The following is a 16,636-nucleotide window of genomic DNA, read 5'->3' on the forward strand; positions in this document are numbered from 1 at the left end:
TCACATAAAAACAATATTGCCGTGTCACGTTTATAGTGAATAAATACAACTTAACACATGTCAGCAGTAGCTTGTTTCTCACTGGGGACTTTTTAATTTGTATTTTGCTTCGTTATTTTGGCATAAATCCAGTTAAGGGAGTGAGTTTTTTCATTTTGAGAGTTCAACCCTAGCACCTATAATAAACTACAGACACTCAGAGCCTTAAGGTCCAATGTCCCAATTGAAACCCATTAAAAACACATTCAATCTCCTGACCATTACAGCATAAAACCTCCATTTCATTCTATCAGGTTTTCAATTTAGAGCCAGCCTTCAAAATGTAGATTGTCTCTTCAATTTTCCACCAGATTGAGCCCCTTTTCTTATTTCTTGCTCTTGCTGCAAATACATGATTTTTCTCTGATTTGCTGCTCAAAAAATTACTGATAAAAAATACTGCTTGTCATAGTCATATCCTAGACTGTGAAAAAAATCCGTAGAGAAATTGCTCTACTGTAGCATAAAGGTTACACAAGTAATGAAAATCCAGTGGCATTAACAAACTGGCATTCAAAATCAAGTTCAATTCTAAAAATGATTGAACATTTGGACTTTTGTTTGACATGAAGAGGTTTTTATTAAGTTGATGAACAAGTAATACAAATAGTTTAAAAAGTTCCCAATTAGCAATTAAATACAGTTAGTGTGACATGGCATTTGGAGTGCCTTCATACAACAAATGCTTTATACTGTTGACTGTTCACTTTCAAATACACACACATACACACACACACACACACAGCTACTCTCTGCTTCATGGCTCCTTAACTTTTGTCCTCAGACGTGTTGGAAACGTGTCCATCTGTGTGTCTGACTTCACAGTGACATCAGGCTGACGTTCCAGCAAACGGAACTCAACGAGCCATCGATGTGTTTCATTGTTCCTTAATCGCTGCACATCTTTAAGTCTAACATACCTTGTGTGTTTCCCGTTCGTCTCTTAAAGCACTGTATTCTCCTGCCTACCACTGACTGTGTTACAGTGAAAGAAGTTACTGCGTGTTTGATCTCAAAGCAGTGTTAAGAAAGGTTCGATAAACAATGTTCTTTAATCATTCAAAGATCAAAAGCTCATTTGTGTCTTGTTCATACATACTTATGCTAGTTTTTTACATGGTTTTATACTACATAGCACTCTCTTCTTAAAATACATCACCTAACAACTGTATTTATGACCATTTATGAGCAAGAGCACTTAAAACACAAACATGTTGACTAATTTAGTCTTAGAAATGTGACGTAACAACACAAGAGAGATGTATTTGTCAGATATTACACATGTTTTAAATACAATTGCAGATTTTCTTCTAACATGTTTTTGAAATATTTTTAGATGTCAGAAAACGCAAATTAAATTGAATAAATCTTAAAACTTTTCTCAGACTCGTTGGCAGAGTGCCGTGTCCCCACTTTAAAAAATCACTGACCTAAAGGACAAACTCCAACCTAAAACTTGCCTTTGACATTTTTGTGTTTTATGAGAGTTGTACAACTGTATAGCGCTAGCAGTGGTCAAGGTGAAACGCACCATTAACGCAGCCATTTATTACAGGGAGTAGGGCACCAGGGAGGGGGGACACATGCAGCTGAACCCACTGTGATGATGCAACAAATGGAAATTAAAAATGATCCACAGAAGTAATTAATCTGTTTATAGGAGCGATACTTTTCCTCCCACACCTCAAACCCCAGCTCTTCTTTCTCTTATTTATCCAAGGGGAAACTTTTGTCTCATTGACGACAGGAAGTACTGGATACCCACTTTCACAAAACCGCAGCAGAAAATAATATACTATTCAAACTATAATATTCACATTAGGACGTCTGGATTATGATTCAAGTATTCCACTTCGATAATAGTTGAAGTAGTTTTGTACTAAAGTCATTCTGATGAAGTCAGACTGAACAAATGGTCTAATCACCTTCATTTAATTCAAAGTCAACTCAGAGTTTCTTTTTGATAAAATTGCGCTCATCAAGTTCTCAAATCACCCCAAAAAAAAACCTCTTTTCTGACATTTTATAGTAAATATGTTTTGTGTCTTCCAAAATGGCAGGCACAAATCTTAAGTAAAAAACTAAAAACATGAGATGCTTTTCTTTGCAGGTTTTTCATTTTATTTTGGGACAATTTGCTTTAGTTGTTAGTATGGAAAGGGCATGTCTGATATATACCGTATGAACAGTGATAGGACAAAATAAAAATGGTTTCTTCTAATTCATAGAACATACAAGAATATTTAATATCAACTTTAAATCTTTCCAGTGTCTTTCTTGCAGAATATAAACTATATATTCATATGCGTAAAAACTAAGGAAACGTCCTAATTAGAGAGACAAATTAGTTTCCCAAAAAGCCACATTCATCTGTAATTAGTTCCTCCATAAACAGTGATTTACAGAGGTCTTATTTATCCCGGAGGAATAACAAGGGAAACGGAACGGAACGCACCCCACGCTCCGACCTGTGTCCCCTCTTAAATCGTCCGTGCGGAAACAACATCCTCCTCCACGGTTAGCACCCGCTGGCTGTCATTCGTCCAAAGAGAGCCAGCCGGTGCGATCGTGGCGCTGGCGGAGTGGATACATGAGATCCCATGTAAATGAACACTTCCACCTCCGGAGGATCTACAAACACGCGCCCTGTGTTCCGAGCTGACCCTAAACGCTTCGCGTGGAGAGATATACAAAAAAGAGATTAAACTGCACTACTTTGGAGGAAACGCTGTGCGCTAATCGGGCTGCTTCTCTCTGCAACACGGTGAGTGAAACGCGAGTTTTGTGGGTGTACTGTCACCTGTGCTTTGCAAAAATGCGATGAATCGAGTAAAGTCTGGGAGCTACTTCAAATAGTGGATATACCTTTTTAAAGCCCTCCTTACATACATAATGGTGTTGTATTGCGGAGTTGAAGCAGTAGAAATAGTCCCCACATCGCTGCTTCTTACTCATTTAATTCGCTCTTATTGTCCGTAGCGAGTCTCGAACCCGGGTCAGGTAAAGGGTGCTTGCAATCAATTAGGCAATGCATGATTGATGGTCCACATGACAGTCTTTATCCAGGCTATGCCATCATCATCATCACCATTACGCATGTCCGTGCAGCCGTGCCTCTGCATGAATGATAACAGAGAGAGAGAGATGATGTGTCAGTCCTTGAACCTCAAACATCCCCCAGCCTGCTGGCAGCCGGAGGAGGGGAAGGAATCTGGATCCATTCCTGCCTCCAAGCATCCTTTCTTTTTGCTCCATCTTCTCAGGAGTCGCTTTTTATCGCCTCAAAAGCTAGTTTTGCGTCTTGGAATTAATGTCACAGAGTTGGTTGGATCCCTCTTGAAGATTGAAGATTTTTTGGGCTTTGAAAAATGCGATTAAACGAATAGTCTAGGAGCGACTTTTACATTACATTTCAACTCAAAAGCAAGAATCCTGCCGGTACATTTCCTATCTATTAACCCAGACTTGGTGAATTTACCATAATCCCCCATAAGCGCCCTCCTTACATGAATAATTGTGATGTATTTAGGAGTTGCATTTTGTAAAATGAACCCGCTGTTATTGTCTGGATCTGGATCCACCCCAGCTCTCCGATTAGCATCCTTTTTCTTTCGCTCCATCTTCTCATGACTCGCCTGAAGGGCTAGTTTCCTCTTGAAGTTAATGTCACAGAGTTGGTTGGATCCCTCTTGATTGAAGATTGCCTCCCTTTAGAGAATATCTCTCACACTCCACAGGGGTTTTAAAGTGGAGCTACCACCACTGGTGTGTGTGTCTGATCAGATACGGTAGCCTACTTATATGACATAGCTGGAAACCTAGATCCCCCACACAGGAAATCAAAACTTCAGCCTCTGTGCCACAGGAGACTGCTGTTGGCAGAGAAGAGAAACGCCTCCGGCCAAGAGATTTACGTGGGCTTTACTCGGCTTCAATGAGGACTGTACCGCCTTCAGAACGACCCGAGGCAAAAACACCTCGCCCAACTTGAATGCCACATTGACAGCAGACCAAATCTAAACCGACGTTGGAGCATCAGCTGCAGGGAAATCCATCCGAAGCATGCATCCTGCAGAGCATCTGTGCTGTAATAATGGTCCAAATAATGTGTTGTACAACTTAGGGGAGAAAGCCAAGGGGAGAAAGCATCTCAAAGGTCTCATTTCTCAAGAGTAATCTGATTTCCAAACATAAGTGCTTTCTTAAATGATCAACCCGTTGCGTGCCTTTCATGGACGCTTTTAGACTCTCATTCCTGTGCTGCCCGTGCCACATTAGGAGATGATTGATCCACTCTAATGTCTCTCCTTCTTAAAGTCTCAGCACTTTGCCCAACTGCACGGAAACGGCAGAAGGATGTATGTGGGTGTGTTGACGGCGTTAAATCGTGCTGGTTGTGATAACCTTTTTGCCCATAAATAGCTGTCAGAGCTGACTGCATGGAAGCACACTGAAGGGAGGAGGACATCAAATAAGTAGACATGAGAGACAAAGCCCCCTTTTTTTTATTACCCTGGCTGTTATCTAGAAATATGGAGGCTCTGGAGCAGCACTTAAGGATATTTAGTGCTGCTCTTCTCCGAAAAGCTGGGAAGCTACCCAAAAGGTGTCCTCAGAACGCACAAACTGGGCTTAATCGAACATTGTCTTCGAGAAACACTTCCTGCTGACTCAGGAAGAAAAAAGTTGCTGTTTTTATTATAAATGAGGGACTTCAGCGACCCCCCCCAGACGACACCACTTGCAAAAAAGAGATTATTTTATGTCATATTGGCAGAATCTTATCGAGATCTACTGTGGACTCTTTGGAAAGTTGCTGTCAGGATGTGCCGTGAAAAGCAGAGCTCATGTGAACCAGGAGGACGGTTAAGTGTGAAATGTTTGCCGTCGCTCGATGTTATCTGCTCTTTAGGAGCACATGTTTCCCTTCTGATTTAAGTGATGCTCTTCCGGGGGGTCATCCTGAAGACATTTGAGCGCTTACTCCTTCAGATTCAAGTATTGGCCGCCTTGTAAAGATAAATCCTGACGGTGCGAAGTGAAGTCCCGGGTGATCGTTATCGACTTGCATCGGCTCTCTTATCTGTGAGTCTTTAACACGGTGTCTTAAAAGCTATGAATGATGGAAATATTCACCAGGAAAGCTGTTGTTTCTCGCCTTCACACTCGCCAACAATTGCAAACATGTTACAACGGCCCAACACACTTAAAGAAAAGAAAGCGGCTGCAAAATATAAAACCACATGCAGATGAGGAAACCTCTTCACCAACATGGTGAAACGAAACCCTGCGAGGAGCTCAAAACACCACAGAAACCAGGGGACGCTAAAAAGTGCAAATTTCACTCTTGGTAGAGTTAGTCTGTTTCATAACTGGACGTGTTTAGTCAGTATATTTGAAATGACTAGGTTAGCTAGCTCAACAAGCGCTCCCTTTCCATCTGTGTGCATCACTTTTTAGTGTCCCCGTTTCGAGCTTCTTGCAGCATTTTTTGGTTTGCAGCACCTTTAAATAATCCGTGCACATGTGTTGGTGAAGATGTCTGTCCCTGTTAGGCCACCATATCTACCCATTTCCCTCTTAACAAATCTCTTGCTCTCCACCTGCTTTTTCACAACCTGGCTCTCCTTTCATGCCCTGCACCCCCTCCTATCTGCATCCGTCTGATAATACCATGATGGGAACCAATGCTAAATTATGCATGTGAGATATACTTTTCATCAACATTCCCCCCCCCCCCCCTCCCTCCACTGATGTTTTCTTAAAATTTGGCTTTCATTAAATTTTAATTTGATGAGGCCTCTATTTTTAGCTGTTGTATTTTATTTCCTCACTCTCATTCCAACTTATAAACAGCCTGTGGGGGGGCAGAAGATATCGGAGACGGCCACTGCCTTGTACGGAGAGACGGAGGGAGCCTCAGGGATTGTAAATGTTCCTCTGGGGATTACGCGAGTAGCCAGACATCAGATGTGTCTTTTTTTTTAAAGGGAGCATAAGGAGTGCTTCTTCCCCCTCTAGTGCTGTTTGACCACTTATCCCCCGCCAGTCTCTCTGTCAAAGTATCACAAGACATGGAGCGGCATTGGAAGAAGAAAGAGGGATTCATGAATGAGAGAAACTGTTTCAGATGAAAGAGAAATCTGTGGACGTCCAAACAAAATCAGTTTTCAGTTCAAGGATCACGAGAGATCTTTGCTGCGTGTCGTTCACTCTGCCTTTCCAGTATCTCTCTCTCTACGTAGAGGCCAGGGATGAGGTCATTTGTTAAGGCGATTGATAGTAAGCACTTCAAGGGCTCCCTCATTGGATTACAGAGTATAGCAGAAAATAAGATCTGTGGCAGGATCATTTCCACAGATTACCACCACTGTTCATAAACGCTATTCTAGAAGTAAAATGCTAACGAAACGCTACGGTCACATGACCTCACTTCACCACCGCTAAGCTTAAGGTGGTTAATGTAATATTTAGTTTGGTCTCATTCAGTCATTTGTTAAGACACACAGAAGCTTCACCAGTGGGGTATTTACCGACGGGTTTCATTCCTCCACCTCTCTGTGCCGGTGTGTTGGTGTGTAACCACATGATTTACATCTCCCTGCCTTTTGATCTTTTCTACAGGAGTGTGTATCCTCCCTGCCGACCATGCATAGTGTGTGTGCGGTGATCCTGGCGCTGGCCGCTGCCGCCTTCGCCTCGGCGGAAACGGACACACACCGGCTGAGACACGACTCCAACCTGGACATCTGTATCCTTCTGCTGTGTGTGTGTGCGTGCGTGCGTGTGTGAGATACTAGAGTGAGGACAGAATACTTAGTCAGTTTGAAGCTTGTGTCTAAAGACTGACTCTAAATAGACTCTCTGTCCCCCAAAGTACACATCATAAGACCCTGCACCTTTTATTTATTTAAGGAGGGAGGATGCACATTAACTAACATGAGCACTTTGAGTCCATGGTGTAAATGTGCACGATTTAACCATAGAGGCTCATTTCCACCAGCAGACCCTGGCAGGTTAAAGGAAAACATGCAAGAGCTCACAGGCTCAGTCAAACATGTGTACCGTAGCTTTCTGCAGGAAACTGTTGGGTCTTCTGAGGCCAAATAAATGTGTAAATGGACTGTATAAATTCAGGATAACTTTAAGGAAGAGTTAGGAGACAATCCCCTCTGAAGTTGTCGGTTTACTTGCAAGACAACTGACAAAATGTGCCCATTTTCCAGATGCTCATAAAGGCAGTGGTAGCTGAAAACCAGACGTGAAATGATTGAATCAACAAGACAGCTCACAGCTAAATATTATATCCTCATTAAACTGCTGATTTAATCGCCTACAATTTCTACATTTCCTTGTGACAGATGGATGTTTGAGCGTTTGTGTGAGTTACTCCCATGTGTTGGATCCTGACCTCCGTTTTTTTTAGACAAGCGTCTGTTCGAGACCAAGAGGAAGGATCAGCTGAACGCGCTGAAAAATCTGGTGGAGCTGAACGACATCAACCAGCAATACAAGATCATAGACATCATGCTCAAAGGACTGTTCAAGGTGTGTGTGTGTGTGTGTGTGTGTGTGTGTGTGTGTGTGTTTGTGTGTGTGTGTGTTCTCCCTTTACTGTGACATCAAGCACATACAAGGCCACTAGTATAAAAAAGGACTACAGCTGCTTCTGAGTGCCGACAGCTTGTGCTCTCGGCTGATTGAGGGAATGAGAATGTCCGACAGAATTGAAAACGCTTCAAATCCAGCGGTTGTATTCGTCGGCTTGTTGACGCATTTTCATTTGGATGTTCACTCTGACTCAGCTCCTCGGAGTGCCGTTCACTTCCCCTCAGCTCGGAGCTTTTGCTTTACAGTACGTCTTCTCAGGGGACGGTTATCCATGCATCTGCGAACCTCTCAAGGACAACATGCGTACTCAACCTTCAGCGGCTGGAGTACAGTGTCAGCAACTGTGTGTGTGTGTGTGTGTGTGTGTGTGTGTGTGTGTGTGTGTGTGTGTGTGTGTGTGTGTGTGTGTGTGTGTGTGTGTGTGTGTGTGTGTGTGTGTGTGTGTGTGTGTGTGTGTGTGTGTGTGTGTGTGTGTGTGTGTGTGTGTGTGTGTGTGTGTGTGTGTGTGTTGATATAGGTTTCAGTGCATGTAAATGGTCTTCAAAGGCTAAAATCTTTAAGGCGTGTTCCCTCCTCCTTTGTTTACTTCTGTGACATCAATATTTAACACGTGCGCTTCTATTGGCTAGCGCTCCAACACATTGTACGTGATAGGCTAAGGGGCGGGACATCTCTAAGTGGTTGACCAATCACAACATATCCAGCCAGCTAACCAATCAGAGCAGACTGGGCTCTTGTTTCAGACAGAGGGTGAAAAGAGGAGCTGCAGCACAGGCAGTATGAGAAACATAAAGAGCTTTTTGAACTTTAAAGCATGGAGACATGTCCCAGGAGAGACACTACATACTGATATGAAACAAATAAATGAGTGGTTTGTAAAATGGCATCATCACTGTGTTGTCCCCCTGCATTACCACAGCAACCCTGATCCCAGCACATATTGTAAAGAACATAAACCTCCTTTATTGAGCTGTTTTTCTCATCTCAAGGTGTTGGAGGACTCGAGACAGATCCTGGTAACGGCCAACATGCAGCCTGACGACCCGTTCCCGATGGACGATAAGATCAAAGAAGGTCGGCTTCACTTTCACACCTCAGCTCTTCCCTCCCGTTAAATGTCTCCTGCTCTTATATAAGCTACTTTCTTTAAAGCAGCATCTCCAGCATGTCTTTCATCCTCTATCGCTGCCAGAGGGTGTCAATAATGTCAGCTTTAATGTCAGTGTGAATGTCACGAATATCATCTTCCCTTTTCTCCAGGCTTATTCCAACTATTTGAGAGATGCCAGAAACAAAATTAGACATTGCTTTTTATTTGTCCTACTTAGGAGTGTGTTCTGTATGTTTTCTCAGCCCGAAGAAATTATCGAAATGATCCTCCTCTGTCCTATTTCTTTACAATTACAATCAACCTGCAGGAGTTTTGTTATTTTAGACCATGCTGACAATGAAATTGGTGTATGATGGTGAATATATTAACCCAGTAAGACGGGTTAGGTTGTAAGGAAGTAGAAAATATAGATAATTACATCAGAATTTCATTTAAAATGCACCTGCTTGTGTCTCTCTCTCTAGCTTATTCCCATGTGGTCGAGAACACGGCGTTTTTTTGGCGACGTGGCGCTGCGTTTCCCCCGGATCGTCCACCACTACTACGACAGGAACACGGACTGGGACGGGCTGCTGCGCTGGGGCCTGAACTTCTGTAACCAGACGGGGGTCTTCACAGGAGGAGCCCACCAACATGTCCTCACACTGGTAGGAACGGACTCTCACCTTTCCTGTCCCTAATATCACCTGTAGATCTCAGGATCCATGGATGTAAGGGTGTGAGAAAGCTTTGATTTCAATTCATTTTCTTTACAAAGGGTTAAAAATATAAGACATAATGGAGATATGTGAACTGGGACACCTTGATAAACCATCTGAATCTTTTAGAATAGGGACCAGGACACTAGACTGAAAGTATTTACAATGTGTTACTGACACATCTAGAATTGGAGAGAACATTTGCAAGCTATAGACACTAAACACGGACCGAATACACTGAAAATAGAGTAGGCGTGAATAATAAATGGTCCCAAAACATTCATTTCATCAGTCTTAACATTGGTTTTCAATAGGTTAGATTTGATCATAAACACATGAGTCTGAAAAGGGGAGAATAATGGTACAAAGGAAATGTCTTTTAAGAAGACTAACTTGTTTAGAAGTCCCCAGGCATTTAGTGCGGTCAGGATTTGACATTTGTATTTCACAACGGCTGCCTGTTCTGTTTTCAAAAGAGTGAATGCCAACTATAAAAGTCCAGCTTTTGACTTTTAAAGGAAGAAAACTATTTCTTAAATCACTATTCTGCAGAGGTAAACCGAAAGACTTGTTGCTTTTGATAAGGCTGCTGAAAATCTCAAATTGAAAATACAAGTTTTCTGTTTATGTAAATCAACACAAAATGCTTTCTTTGTTGTTGTGAAGTCTAGGTGCAGAATTTCTTGCAAGTGCACGATAAAATGAATCCCTTTCTCTGCAGGAGACATAGTAAGGACATGGGAAACATAGCAACACAGTGTGGTAAATTGCCTGGTGCACCAGGTTATACAGTAGCCGTGGGGATTCCCCTGCAATCTGCTGTCATACATGCAGCTCAATGCACCTTATTGTTTGCGTGCTAATAAAGGTGCCATTTGTCCGTGAGGGGTTGAAACCTAAACACAGATGAAATGGTGTATCTGTTTAGTATTGAGGGGTAATGAAGTAAACTCCTGCAGGATTAATCTGTGACTTTAGCAAGGTGCCAAGGGGATTATATTGTGGATTAATTCTGAAGCAGCAGCAGCAGCCGTTAGCTTCTCCTCCGTAACCGCACTCTTACTGTCTGAGCCCTCCGTTTTTCATATAGCCATAGGGTGTACGGCTAATATGATACAATAATATATGGAAGAACTGTTGCTGCTTGCCTTTCACTGCTTTTTAGCTGCAGAAGAATCATATTTCTATTGAATAAATGACAATGTGCACCCCCCCTCTCCTCTTCTCCCCCGTCACCTGTCTATTCTGCTAATCTGTCAGATGTCACAGGAGCTGGGAATTACAGAAAAAGCCCCAGACTTTATAAACCCGTACCGCACAGAGAGAGACGACGTGAGTGAAATGCACACACACACACACACACACACACACACACACACACACACACACACACACACACACACACACACACACACACACACACACCAAATTACCTTTAATGATTTTTAACTTTCGAGTAACCAGCTTCAATTGTCAGAGGGACACATCTGTGATATTTCATACTGTTTTCAGGAGAAGTCCACACAATAGCTGTAGTGGTGTATATAAGGAACTTAATGTCTTAAGTATTGTACTTCGAGAGGCCCTGTTATGCTTTTTGGGGGGTTCCCTTTCCTGTACTGTGTTATATACAGTAGGTTTCTGTGTATGTACATTTTGCAAAGGCTAAAATCCCAAAGTTCCCTCCAGAGGGTACATTGTGACATCACTTTCTATCACTCACACTTCTATTGGCTAGCATACCAACACATTGTATGTCAAAAGGCTAGGGGCGGGACATCTCTAAGCGCTTGACCAATCACAACAGAGCATGCCAGCTGACCAATCAGAGCAGACTGGGCTCTGGTTTCAGACAGAGGGTGAAAAGAGGTGCTGCAGCACAGGCAGTATGAGAAACATAAAGAGCTTTTTGAACATTAAAGCATGGAGACATGTCCCAGGAGAGACAGTACATACTGATATGAATCTGAAAATGAACAGAATAGCGCCCCTTTAAGTACAATTTTGAGGGTCTTGTTCTTCGTATATATTTGGATTTTATACTCCTCTTTTCTTCTACTCCGTGCTTCAGGTGCTTCACACTGCCGAGGCTTTCCAGAAGATCCTGAGGGAGGAGGAGAAGAGGAGGAGGAAAGAGGAGAAGAGGAAAGAGATCCGGAAAGGTCCTCGCATCTCCCGCTCCCGCAACGAGCTATAGCGCTGCACAACAGAGCGTCAGTGGAGCAAAAGAAGAGGTGGAGGAACGGTCAACAAGGGGTGGCTTGACTTGTAGACTCCGATGACAGTGAAGGAAATAAAAAGCTGTCATCACTTGTACAAAAGCCAGGTGCTCTGTTGAGAACAAAACCTCAAGGTGACACAAATAAAGTGGAAGTGGTTAGTCAGTTTCTGACGCAGGCTTGAATTGCTGTACATGTTTATGTGCGATATATAATTGGAAAATCTAACGTTGTATAAGAGGTACAGACGTCTCAAGTAGGAGCTGAAAAGGGAAACTCATTTTTGATAACTTGAGGATTCAATAACTGTACTTTGGAATATATTTAATTTCAGTATAATCTTAAAATAAACCCCACTGTGTTGTCTGTTCCAGATTATGTGTCTAAAACCCATATGCTTCAAAATCTGTGTGTTTGCCAAATATAAATGGTCCTCGCCTCTATAAATTCGGCCCGTTTCTGGATAGGTTAATTGATGATGGATTACCATTTTATCTTTGTTTAAGATATTTTCCTTCAATTGAGATTTGTTAAATATATCTAGAAGGATGTTTATGAGTAGGTAGGTTTATGTTCTTATTGCTGCTCAAACTTTAAAAGACACTTGTGTTTTGTTTGCCTGAAAGACAGTGTTCCTTCATTTCTTCCTTTTTTTCATGATTCTTTGAGTATTTTTGTTAATCACCGTCATCAGGGATTCTTCCTTTTTACGTACATTCTTTTCCATCATTCCCTGTTTCAGATTTGTACCTTTAGTTAGTCAGAATACTTTTATCCTGTTGACTATCTGTCAAACAGAGGTCCAGAATCTACACATTTATCTTGCAACCCTGCACCTGCTTTGGTTTATTTGTCCTTTTTCTATTTATCTTTGCTGGAAATCAACATATTTTAATGGTTTAGATCTATGGAATTGAGATTGTTGTAATTTTGAAATAGACTGTTATAAAACTATATGTGTATATTCAGAGAGATACTATCATTGCTGCAGAATGAACAAGCCATTTTGTTATCAAATTTAATGAAATAAAGTGACTCTGATATACAAAATAAAGTGCATTTCATATGTTAACATTGCGCTGTGTTTGTGTGTCACAGTTAGTTGTAGAGATCAGCCAACAGAGGGCAGGCGGTCCCCAAAATCACTTTTGACTAAAGTCCAATGTTTTGGTTTATGGTTGAACAAAGATCAACCTGAACTGTTTCTACATTCAGAAGAGAACTAAATAATGTAGACACGAAACGACCTTTTTCACTGAGTCTGAGAACAGTTCCTAAGAGTTATAACACCGTGGACTCCGGTAAGATAATCGTTTAATGTCGTTAAAGTGGCTGTTTCCGTCATAAATTAGCAGCATGCTAATGCTAGCTGTTAGCTGTTGATATTTTCTAAAGTTAGCTAGCGTCGCATTGCTAATAAATAGCGGTGTCTACAGGGAAGCATTAGAGATTACAACTGGATTTCTGTATTTGATGTTTGATTTTGGTTGAAATAACGTAGCATTTGAACTATAAACATCAAACCTAAGCACCCTAATGTAAGTGGGTAAGGCTAGCTGTTATATAACATTAGCTGTGAGCTGACCTACTGAATGGGGGAGCCTTTGTTAAAACTCAAAACTTCCTGACAGACCCTGACTTTTCTAGGCTTTTGTCGCCTTCATAAGTCTATTCTAGTGCAGTGAACCTATCAAAAGCAAATATACAGTTGTGGAAAGCACATTTACTCAAGTACTGTAGTTAAGGACTTGAGGTACTTGTACTTTATGATGCTTTATAATTCTGCTCCAATACAATTTGGGAGCAAATATTGTACTTTACTTTTCAGCTTCCTATTATAACTACAAAATGAATTGATAAGATATACTTTTATTGATCCCAGTTTGGGAAATGTATGTTGTTACAGCAGCATTTAGACAAGTATTGCACATAATGATAAATACAAAATAAACATCAACTCCAAATATATATGTACAGTAAAACAGTACATATGTGCATATCAGCAGTGAAATGTGTACACCTAAAGTATCTCTTATTAAATATACAATGTTAATATACAGGTTAGCATATAGAATTGTACTTTGATAGGCGAGCCCACATCCAACAAAATGTAAACTATTTAAAGTTTGCAAATTGTCTTATTTATTATTCACAGAGCATTTCCACACTGTTGTATTATTTTTAAGGAAAACATCTGAGTACTTCCTCCACCACTGGAAATATCAATACACTGAGTTAATGACAGACTTCTTTTTATCGATTAGGAAGGGAAAAGGACCGAGGTACTATGGAGGGCGAGAAAGAAGGAGATGACCCTGAATCCAGATGCTCTGAAGAGCTCAGGCTGGTCCTCATCGGAAAAACAGGATCCGGCAAGAGTGCGTCTGGAAACACCATCCTGGGCCGGAGGCAGTTCCTGTCACAGATCAGCGCCAGCTCAGTCACCCAGAGCTGCCAGGTTGGGAGCACCGAGGAAGAGGATGCTGAGGAGGAAGACCAGACTCTCACACAGAGGAGGATGAGGAGGATTACAGTGGTCGACATGCCGGGGTTTGGGGACACTCACTTATCTGTGGAGCAGATCCATGCAGAGGTGGCCAAATGTGTGTCTCTCTCTGCCCCCGGGCCTCATGCTTTCCTGCTGGTGGTGCCAATAGGGCGTTACACAGAGAACGAGAACCAGGCTGTGTGCGAGTTGACCAAAATATTTGGCGAGGAGGCAGTCCGTCACCACACAGTGATTCTTTTTACCCGTGGTGATGACCTGGAGGGTATAGGGATCGAAGATTATCTGAAAGCGACGGCGCCTGCTGGGCTTAAAGCTCTGATTGACAGGTGTGGAGGAAGGTACCATGTACTCAACAACAAAGACCCCAGCAACCCAGCGCAGGTTAAAGAGCTATTACTGAAAGTGGGCAACATGGTGAGGCAGTCTAAACAAGGGTTTTATACTAATGACATGTTTTTAGAAGCAGAGGCTGCCATTAGGCAGGAGCAGAAGAGGATGCTGATGGAGCAAGCTGAGGGGGAAGAACAGGATATATTTGGAAAAAGAAGGAAGTGTGACTTGGAGTCTTACAGTGTAGAAAGCACATATGAGGATCCAGTAGCAGGGAGTTGGAGAGAGGAAGGGAGGAGGACTTTAGAGTGGAGAGGTGGACAGAGGAGAGCAGAGGCAATCCTTTTAGCTTCCTGAGAAACAGAGTTGAACAATGTAGAGATAAGTTCAGAGGCAGCCGGTCTGTGAGCAGGCGCCGGTCTCTCCGTTCCCCCCTTATGAGGAGGGAGGCAGCGCTCTCTTCTAAGGTGCTGGAGAGGGTTAAGATCCTGGTGGCTGCCGGGGCCACAGGCCTGGCAGTGGGGGCCGTTTTCGGGGCCGCTGCACCTTTAGCAGCTGCTGCCGGGGCCTCTCTTATGGGGAACTCTGTTGGTTTCGCAGCGAGTCAATTTGCCGGTATGTCTGTCGCTGGAAGTTCAGGTGTTGGGAACGCCGTGGGGGCCATAGTGGCTGCAGCTTCTGGGAAAACCGCAGTAGCTCTGGGGGCGGCGACGGGTGGAGTTTTGGGTGGTTCTGTCGGAGCCATTGCTGCTGCTGAAGCTGCCAGTCCTGGGGAGGGCGCTCTGGATGCCCTGGGGCAGGTTAGTCTCATAGGGGTATCTGCTGTGGGGGTGGCAGCAGGGGTGGGAGGTACCATTGGAGCTGGGGCGGCTTTAGGAGCAGCTCTGGAGGGAGCAGCTTTCAGCACAGCAGCTCTCAGTGGAACTGAAGCTGCAGCAGTAGGTGGCGGGACAGCAGCTGTAGCTGTAGCTAATGCTAATGTAGCTTCACTAGCAGGAAGTGTTGCTCCTCCGTTAGCTGCAGCTCGGGGAGCATTAGCTCAGGTGGCAAATGCCCCGGTGGCTGCTGAGACTCCAGGAGTTCTATGCGGGTTTACAGGGCCCAGTGTGTCATCTGTGGCCGGCAGCGTTGTGTCGGACCCCTGGGGGAAGGTGGCTGTGTCAACACGCCTCCTGAGTGCAGTGGCTGAGATAGGAAAGGCTGCAGCGGGCATTGCCTTGGCGGGCGGTCTGGTGGTGAAGGTGGTGAAGGAAAAAGTGAGATGTGGCACAGCATCAAGCGAAGCCAGCTACTCAGAGAAGAAGTCGTATGAGATCTACTGGAACAAACAGTGAGATTATATTTCCTATGAAGTCCTACACTCCACAGTAGCTGCCCTCAGAGACAGATAGCACACATTATAATAAATAAAGGAGAGGAGAAATTGCAATTGCATTAATATTGGTTGGAGCCGTTTGAGGCTGGTGAATTAATTCAGTGACATTTGCGGTGCTGCGTGGGAGGTTTAAAATAAGATTGTTATTCATATCACAGTGGTTTGAATAAGAACTTATGTCTGCACACTTTATTAAATAAAGAGACATTTAATGTTGGCCTTAAGAAGAATCAAAGAGTTGAACAAAGAGAGAGATGTGGTCTATGTCACTCAATACACTAATGGGTGTTGAAAACTGAACAAAAGCACTATAAGTATTATATTTTTATTGATGTGTTAAACTAATAAAAATAGGTGGTTGTATTGCAGTTTCACATCCTGTTATCTTTCAACCGTTTTGCACTTTTACTAGTATTAGTTATGATCAACTTGTTAATCATTACTGCAAATATGTCAGCAGTTCTGTGTTCACTTTGATGCAATGAAATAAAGGAATAAAGTATTCTTCCATGACTGAAAATTCTGGCTTCATATCTTGTCTTTTTTTTTCTGACACTACTTCAACTGTTTTACTTTATTTTATTAAAAAATGACCACAAGATCATTCTCTGAAATACATTTGAAGATGCTTGTGTTTATAGTATATCTTTAAAAGTGCCTTAGATATAATGGTTGGATGCACACGTTAATAAGTCAAGTGTATTTGTATTTACTTTATTTGATATGCTTTAAACCCTAGGTAAA

General features: G+C 42.6%; 3 protein-coding genes across 3 annotated transcripts in view; all 3 read left to right on the forward strand.

Annotated features, from left to right (window-relative positions):
- LOC134878248 (meiosis inhibitor protein 1-like) overlaps positions 1–1,418 on the forward strand; it is a 68,022-nt gene extending 66,604 nt beyond the window's left edge. Inside the window, exon 33 of the mRNA XM_063904158.1 lies at positions 824–1,418. Within this exon, the coding sequence (XP_063760228.1) occupies positions 824–867 (44 nt within the window). The 3' untranslated portion in view covers positions 868–1,418. The remainder of the gene's footprint in view (positions 1–823) is intronic.
- Positions 1,419–2,416: 998 nt separating this feature from the next.
- LOC134878339 (coiled-coil domain-containing protein 134-like) lies at positions 2,417–12,750 on the forward strand. The gene is given in 8 exon segments (XM_063904310.1): positions 2,417–2,803; positions 6,664–6,790; positions 7,466–7,587; positions 8,640–8,724; positions 9,226–9,254; positions 9,256–9,408; positions 10,720–10,791; positions 11,531–12,750. Coding segments are annotated over 7 exon segments (690 nt in total). The 5' UTR covers positions 2,417–2,803; positions 6,664–6,687; the 3' UTR covers positions 11,657–12,750.
- A 58-nt stretch (positions 12,751–12,808) lies between these two features.
- On the forward strand, positions 12,809–16,412 carry LOC134878338 (GTPase IMAP family member 4-like). The gene is made up of 2 exons (XM_063904309.1): positions 12,809–12,979; positions 13,943–16,412. The coding sequence occupies exon 2, from the start codon at positions 13,966–13,968 to the stop codon at positions 14,872–14,874; it is 909 nt and encodes a 302-aa protein (XP_063760379.1). The 5' UTR covers positions 12,809–12,979; positions 13,943–13,965; the 3' UTR covers positions 14,875–16,412.
- The last annotated feature ends 224 nt before the right edge of the window (positions 16,413–16,636 follow it).

This window comes from Eleginops maclovinus, chromosome 16 (assembly GCF_036324505.1).
Source record: "Eleginops maclovinus isolate JMC-PN-2008 ecotype Puerto Natales chromosome 16, JC_Emac_rtc_rv5, whole genome shotgun sequence".
Taxonomy (NCBI): Eukaryota; Metazoa; Chordata; class Actinopteri; order Perciformes; family Eleginopidae; genus Eleginops; species Eleginops maclovinus.

Excerpts from the sequence above, each read along its gene's own strand:
- LOC134878338 (XM_063904309.1), top strand. The coding sequence starts at position 13,966 with ATGGAGGGCGAGAAAGAAGGAGATGACCCTGAATCCAGATGCTCTGAA.